The sequence below is a fragment of the Phialemonium atrogriseum genome (assembly GCF_030411735.1).
Source record: "Phialemonium atrogriseum strain 8032-3 unplaced genomic scaffold QBC33scaffold_68, whole genome shotgun sequence".
Lineage (NCBI taxonomy): Eukaryota > Fungi > Ascomycota > Sordariomycetes > Cephalothecales > Cephalothecaceae > Phialemonium > Phialemonium atrogriseum.
This window is the reverse complement of record NW_026848205.1, coordinates 1-7,868: the sequence shown is the minus strand read 5'-3', so window position 1 is coordinate 7,868 and position 7,868 is coordinate 1. Positions and strand designations below refer to the sequence as shown.

The window sequence follows — 7,868 nt, the reverse complement described above, 5'->3', positions numbered from 1 at the left end:
ACCCTAACCCTAACCCTAACCCTAACCCTAACCCTAACCCTAACCCTAACCCTAACCCTAACCCTAACCCTAACCCTAACCCTAACCCTAACCTTGCCAACTACTTGTTGCAATCGTCTTGCAAAAATAAATATCTAACCTAGTCCTTGCTATAGTTGTCCTCTATCTGCCCCTACTTAATTGCTAGCACTAACCCAAAATCATTGCCTTCTACTATCAACAGCTTGCCTAATTTGGCCTTCACCTTCCTAACCATCTTGTGCAACATATCTGCCAAATCGTTTGTCTCAATCTTTATCTGCTAGTATATAATCTAATCCCTAACCCAATCAACTATCCCTACCGCTAGCATTGTAAACTAGACTTGCATCCTATACATGCGCAAATCAAATATCCAATCTATTAAGCTTAGCTTAGACTTGTCTAACACAACTGTCATAAACTGCTTAACCTTTAGCTAGGTGATTTTAAACAACCTAGTTGCTGCCTCTTGCGCCTCCTCTACACTTATCGTCTTCTCCAACACTGCTACTTTGTCTTGCTGCTTAACTATCAACTAATACACAACTAACAACTACGCTACCTTAATAACTGCCAAATACTTTAGCATGTAATCCTCTAGCCTATACTAACTGTTATTATTGCGCAATTCTAACACTGCCAACCTACTAATCAATGCGTTTTTATATAGCATATGCTTGTATTGATAGTCGAAAAACGCAACTGTTGCATCCAAACATAACTAGTCTGCCTAGTCTTTACGCCTCTGCTGCTTTGCCTTATCCAACAGCATTATACCCTCTACCTGCATACGCTCCTCTACTGCCTTGCAAAACTTGTCAAACAAATTACCTTACTTTTTAGTAAATGCATATAGCAGCTAGTCTCTATTATCCTATTTCTATATCTGCTGCATGTAATATAATAACTTGCAATACACTGCTTTGTAATCTGCCTACATATCCTCCTCTATCTACCTGTCAAATAGCTTCTTTTGCTTGACATATACCTTCTTTTTGTTAATTTCAAACAATATTGCATACCTGTGCTGCTTTACTACTGCCTTCCTTGCCTACTTTATCACCTACTCTATGCTTTCCTATATCCACTGCAACACTACCTTGTCTTTGCCAATCGGCTCAACTATGCTGTGCAACTAGGCTAGGTCTAAACCTTTCAAATGCGTTAGCTAACTAACACAGTCTAACTACTTATTTAGCTTAGCCTTCTTGTTGCCTGCCTTAATTAACTGCCTTTTTAACTTAAACTGCGCTGTCTAGGTTGCATAGATTTGTGTCAGCTACTCCTCCAATGTCTCTGCACTTACTTCTACTACCATTGCTAGCTTGCTGCCCTAGCCAACCTTAAACTACCTGCTTGCCATGCGCAACTGGAAAAACTGCTGGCAACGCATGCCTATTGTCTATAGCACTACCTGCTTCTATTTTACCCTTTTTACCATATTGCTACCTCTAACCTATCTACTCTTCTATCTATGCTTTTTCCTACAATAATCTCTCATCTACTATTCGCTTTGCGTAACAAACCTATACTTATTGCATTGCAACCTGTTAGACTTAGGCAGCGCAATGAATAGGATTGGGTTAACTATTAGTGGCAGGAACTGAAATGTCTGCAACTTATCCTAGTTTTGCACAATACTCTCTAATCTTTCTACTGCCTTCACAACTTCTACTTGCTGCCTTGCATTTATATAATCATGCTTTCTGCACAAATAGGTTTTAGCCTTACCTATACAACATCTAACCTTGCATTTTGTGCAAATAACAAACAGGTATTTAGGCAAGCAGTCAAATAGCTTTATAATTTCTTGCTAACCTAACAATATCTTAATGCTTTAAACTATTCTACTCAACCTTAGAATCTTAACCTCTTTCTACTTTTTTATTCACTCCTATTATGCTACCTTTGCATCAAATAGCTGCTTTAACTAGTTGTTAGTCTTTAACCTTAGTCTGTCGCAATCTTGCTCTAACCTATCCTAACCCTAACGCTTACAATTCTAACATAGCTCTATCTTTTTGCACCTGCTGCTTAAAAAACTAAAAGTTCTATAGCTAGATTCTTCTCAATTTGCTAATTAAAAGCATACTACTTTTGTTTATTTTGGCCAAGAAAAAGTCTTTAGCAGCTACTCTCCTTTTCTCTACAGCAGCTACCCCCTGTCTTTAATTGTAGGTCTGCAATTTATATAGCGTTTTCTTTGGATAGCTACTACATAGCTTAGCTGTATTTAGGGGTAGGCTAGGTCTAAACCTTTCAAATGCGTCAGCCAACTAACACAGTCTAACCACCTGTTTGGCTTGGCTTTCTTGTCGCCTGCCTCAATCAACTGCCTTTTTGACTTAAACTGCGCTGTCTAGGTTGCATAGATTTGTGTTAGCTACTCCTCCAATGTTTCTGCACCTACCTTTGCTACCACTGCCAGCTTGCTGCCTTAGCCAACCTCAAACCAACTGCTTCTAAAGCCTGACTGGAAAAATCGCTAACAACACACGCCTGTTGTCTACAGCATAACCTACTCTTGCTTTGCTCTTTTCACCACATTACTGCCCTTACTCTAATTATTTGCCTATCTGTAATCATTCTAGCAATGTCGCTGCATTCTTCTCACCTCTATGCTAACAAAGTTGCATTGGTTGCACCTTAAACTGACAACTAGTGGCTTAATAAATAGGATGGGTAGGATAGTAAGTAGCAGGAACTTAAACTCTTTCAACTTATCCTAGGTTCTTGTAATGTCTAGGATTTGGCTTATCAATTCTGCAATCCTTAACCGTTTGCTAGGCTTAATAGACTTATGCTTTGCTTGCAAATGACCAACAATCTTGCCTGCCACGCATCTAATTCCACACTTGCATATTAGAAACAGGTATTTGGGCAAATAAACAAACAGCTCTATAGTGGTTTAAATGCGTATCTTGGCTAACTACTAAATGGTTACAACTATAGCCTTACACCACTGTTTGCCCCTATTCACCCTAGACAACAGGCCAATGCATTGTTAGCCCCTGTAACGCTACACTAGCTTGGGTGATGCTAACAAACAAAACCTACAGCTTTTCCCACCTATAAGCATTTTACTAACTTGAAAATGGCACTAAAGATTTCGCCTGCATTTAAGCTTTATGCGCATACCGATTTTGTCAATTTTACCGCTGAAAATGTCTACAAGCTCTGCCTTCTGTTTCTCTACAAGCTCTGCCCCCTGTCTTCACTAGCGCCATTTCAAATTACATGACGTTTTCTTTGAGCACAGCCTGTGCTTGTCGCTGTATTTGGGGGTAGGATATTATTGAGATATACAATACAGATGGTATCAACTAGTTCTGCGAGGGCGTGGTTGATATATCTCTGGAAGGTTGCTGGTGCGTTGGTGAGACCAAAGGGTAGGACCATATACTCAAAATGGCTATATTTGGTCTGGAATGCAGTCTTTTATTTGTCTCCTTCCTTGATACGTAGTCGGTGGTATGCGTCTTTTAGGTCTAAGCTGGTGTAGTACTAGGCCTGTGACAGATGGTCCAAAATCTCGTGAATCAAGGGCAAGGGGGTTTGATCCTTCTTTGTGACTTTGTTAAGTCTCTGGTAGTCTATGCAGAGGCGTAGTTTGCTTTCCTTCTTTGGGACAAAAAGTATGGGTGCTTTTGCTGGACTAGTGGAGGGTCTGATCTATCTCTTTAGCACTGCGTTGTGGAGGTACTGGCGGAGAACCTCTAGTTCCTTCTTGGCGAGCGGGTAGATAGGCTCCCAAGGCGGTTGTGCCTTGTCTTCAAGTTCGATTGGGTGGTCTTATTTGCGATTTGGCGCTAGGGTGCCAGCCACAGGGTTGTCAAAATGCCCTGTGTCCCAATATTCTGGAGGGACTTTGGCCTTGGGATCATCTTCTGAGACCTCTGGGTCTTTACTAGGACTTTCCTGTGCCTTTGTTGGAGTGATAATCATGGCGCATCGGGTGCCCCGAGCTGCCTTGCGGACTGATTTCCTCCTTGTCACTAGGGTGATACTCTGGGGATGTAACGGGTAGGTCTAGGCGTTGCGGGCGTAATCAATGCGAACCTCTGTCTTGAGCCAAGGTAGGCTGAGAATGACTCGATGTAGGCTTGCGGTACAATTGGCAATCTGGAAAGGTTGAGATTGCATGCGCAATATATCCTGTGTGTCTGTGGCTTTCTATATCACTGTCTGGTCACTGTAGGTAGGTGCTGTGATAGTTTGTGAGCTAATGGGCTAAGAAACTGTACTGGCTTTCTCGAAAATACGAGCTGGGTCTATTTCTTCCAAGAGGGTGCGGTTGATGATGTTGGCCTGGGATCCCCTGTCTATCAAGGCGGTCACTGGGACCTATTGTCTACCTAACTGGAGGTGTACTCTTGTTTCAACCAACTCTGGAGGTGGCGCCCCTGGTTCCTATCGATTGGTTACTGTTGCAGTTGTGTGGTTGCTGAGAGGTTTCTGGTTTGCTTTTGAAGCTGGGGCGGCCTTGGTGCAATTGGTGGCGACATGGCCCTTCTTTTTGCAGCGATAGCAAGTCAAGTGTCCCAATTGGTTGTTAGGTCTTTGCGACATAGCAGGGGTGTTGCTAGTTGGTGGCGCTGACGAAGAACCTTGCGAGTCAAATTGACTGTGGAACTGCCTATCTTGACCCTGGTTCTGGAACATCGCTGGGGGCTTGCTGGAGCGATCCTGTTGACGCAAGGTTTCCTGGATAAGCATCTTTGCTCTCTTGGCTGCACTAACCAATTCCTGGCGGGTGCGTGGCATGCTGTTGGAGACGATTTGTTGGATTATGGCTGGGTCCAATTTGATGAGTAGTAGCCTTACCTGGTATCTCTCTGGTATGGCTTTAGGTAGCTCTGCCTCTAGTGTCTTGAAATTGTCTAGGAAGTTCTGAACCTTTTGCCCTGGAGTGTGAAAAATGCCTTTGCGGCCAAAGAGGCTGTCTAAGGTTTTCAGGACTTGGGTGTCGTTGTTGTCTAAGTCGTATTTCAGCCACTTCTTCAACGTCTTCTAGTTACTCTCTAGTGGGCTGCTGTTGTGATTGGCAGTCAGGAAGTTCAACTAGCGTTGTTTGATTGTGTCAATCAGGGCACTGATAGCAGCCTGGATCCTATCATACTCCTAGTAGGGGTCCAAGCCTTCTGGGTAGCGTTGGCGTAGCTCGAAGATGAAGAGCTTGTACTTGGACTAGCTTAATCCCTTATACTTTAGGGGAGGGAGAGAAGTCCTTGTCTTGTTCCCTCGCTGGCGTTTGGCTGGTGGGCTCCTGGGAAGCTGCGTGGGAGTGTCAGGGTTTTCACCTCTCCTTAGGGCTGCTAGTCTGTCTCTTTTCTTCTGCAAGGTGTAGAGTCGCTCTTTGTTGGCAATCTTATGGTCAAGTCTCTGGTGCTCTTCCTCCACACTCTCGACACTCTGAGGGGTATTGGAGCTAGGAATCTCTAGGTCTATAGTCTTAGTGTTGGCAGTGGGTTGCATGTTGGCGATGGGCGGCATGGTGGCAGTGAGGTTCTTGTCTTGGCGCAATGGTCTATGCTTCTTTTTGAAGGTTGGAGCGATTAATATGTCAGGGGTTTTACGAACACAGAGTGAAGAGCCAGGTAGATGACAGTGGTAAAGCAGTTGGGAAGTAGGGGGTCTAATGTTGTGCAAATTAATCGCTGGCTTCTCTTCTTTGGAAGAGAGGTTAGCCTTTCTGAAATACCTAACGTCTTTTCCTCAAAGCGTTATACATGATCCAATCTACTCCAGTCTTGTCCTTGGAAGTTCCTAGAGATGACGCGGGGATCTTCCGGTGACGACCTGGTCTGTGGATAATCTGTGGATAACACGTGGGCCTTTGTTTACGCGTCCCTGTGGCCCTTGCCGATCCACCGGTCCTGTCCTAGGCCCCCACTTGTCGATCAATCCACCGTGTGGCCCCTTTCGGCCGGCTGTCCATATGCCTCTGACATTCTCAAAGCAATCCATACGCTTAGAAAGGGCATCGACGCAGGCGTTAGACTTTTCAGCCTAGGTTACTAGAAAATCTAGCTTTTTTATAATCAAGTCGTTGCAGTTAGAGGTTAAAAGCCTAAGTCCTTCTTCCTTATCGTTAGAGAGGCGAAAAAAGTCAGACTTGCGCCTTAACTTAGGCTTTTGGAGATTGTCATATAGGTTATTCCATATAAAGTTGCCTGCTCTAAAGGATCCTAAAAGTTGGGTCTTCTAACCCATCACAGTTTTGTCAACGTTGTTTAAAGCCTTAAAGCTTAGAAAAGTGTCTCAAAGCTTGGGATACACTCTAGGGATGTCAATACCTAGGTTAAATAGCCTCTCATTATAATAGCCTTTCTAGATCTTTGCAATATCTTTGTCAAATTGGTTGATAACTTCGAATACCTAGAGGTTCAAGGTGTAGTATTAATCGCTTGATTTGCGTAACTAGTTGCAGTCCTAGTGACAGAATTAGGCTACGACATGGATAGCTAGAAGCTAGTTATTAGTAGGCTTGTTGCGTAAGTTGTTGATAGTGTCATGGTTGTTAATTAGTACACTGCTGTCGTTAAGGTTCTCATTCTTATAGTCAAAGTAGTACTAATCAGCGTCTAGTCAATTGTTAGAAAGGTTGCTAGCAAGGCTAGGAGAGTTTCTAGGTTGACAGCAGAAAGGACTACCTAAGTAAGCAAAGGTGGCAAGGTCTGCCATTGACAGTCTTGCTTGCATAGGCAAGTGTCTGGCAACCAATCAGGCCATAGTAACTAGTCAGATTAGCAGGTTTAGCGTTAAAAGTAACAGCAACGTGAAAGGCAAAATGATGTAAAAGCAGTGTAACGCAATGCAAAGAGTCAAGAAAGAAAGAATCTTCTTCGCAAATAAGTTGGCAAAGAAGGCAGGAAAGCAGTGAATATGCAAGAGACTTGCTAGTAAATATGCAAGAGGCTTGGGTATTTAAAGGTTGGTGAATACTCTAGCAAGTATTTAAATGTTAGTAAAAAGAGGCCCAAATACTTGACAGGTTAGGCCTAAATACTTGACAGGTTTGGTTAAAGCAGGCAAGTAAATGGTGCTTTACATGTAGATTAGTCTAATCAACGCGTCAAAGGCTTGCGCATAGCTAACGCTATTCGCAAGCTCTTGGGGTGATTTTGGTATTGCTAGAATCAGCGAAAATTGAGGTTTTTGGTGGTTTTGGTTTGTATTATAACTCCGACGAGTATATCTATGCTACCAATTTATAGCGCGTTGGCAGAAGGCTACTTCAATAGCAATCTTGTGATATTGTATGAAGTAAAAGTGGTGTTGATATTCGGTGGTTTCTACGCAGAAGGCGCGTAGGCTTTGACTAACCCACGCTAGCGCATAGGCTAGGTCACAGGCCCCCAGGGCCACTTTGAGCCCTGCCTTCACTGTCTATTTACAGCCAGTAGAAACCATCCTTTCTACCCCACCAAGCCTCACGCATCAATAGGCTAGATTTAACACTAAGCTAATAAAAACAATAGCATACTACTTACAAGCTAATAGCTTATTAAAGCGTAAGAATTAGATAGTAGAAGTAGCTATTTGATTCTACTGCTTTACTAACTCTAAAGACAACTAGGTTGACTTTATTCCTACACTATAGTAAAACCTTAATAATGCCTATAATAAAGGAATAGCAGCATTACCTAATACGGTTTTCTTTGGCTTTAAACTTTTAAGCTTTGCTAAAGTAATTGCTAGTGTAGGTAACTCTTTATGTTACGCCCCGAAGGCCCGGGTCAATATTGCCCTGGCCCCCACGCGCGGGGCCCGGGAAAGCCCGGTGGCCGAGGTGGCTTGGTCCGCCACATAAAGTGGCTTCGAGTGATCAGCGCGAGCGTGGCCTT

General features: G+C 43.3%; 2 protein-coding genes across 2 annotated transcripts; both read right to left on the bottom strand.

The window, feature by feature from the left end:
• Nucleotides 1-2,746: 2,746 nt before the first annotated feature.
• QBC33DRAFT_463070 (uncharacterized protein) lies at nt 2,747-2,923 on the bottom strand (the record flags this gene model as incomplete). The annotated part of the gene is made up of 1 exon (XM_060425111.1): nt 2,747-2,923. A coding segment is annotated over one exon (177 nt), but the record flags the coding sequence as incomplete, so codon positions are not given.
• Nucleotides 2,924-4,503: 1,580 nt separating this feature from the next.
• QBC33DRAFT_438116 (uncharacterized protein) lies at nt 4,504-5,016 on the bottom strand (the record flags this gene model as incomplete). Its single annotated transcript, XM_060424173.1, has 2 exons — nt 4,504-4,603; nt 4,655-5,016. Coding segments are annotated over 2 exons (462 nt in total), but the record flags the coding sequence as incomplete, so codon positions are not given.
• Nucleotides 5,017-7,868: the final 2,852 nt, after the last annotated feature.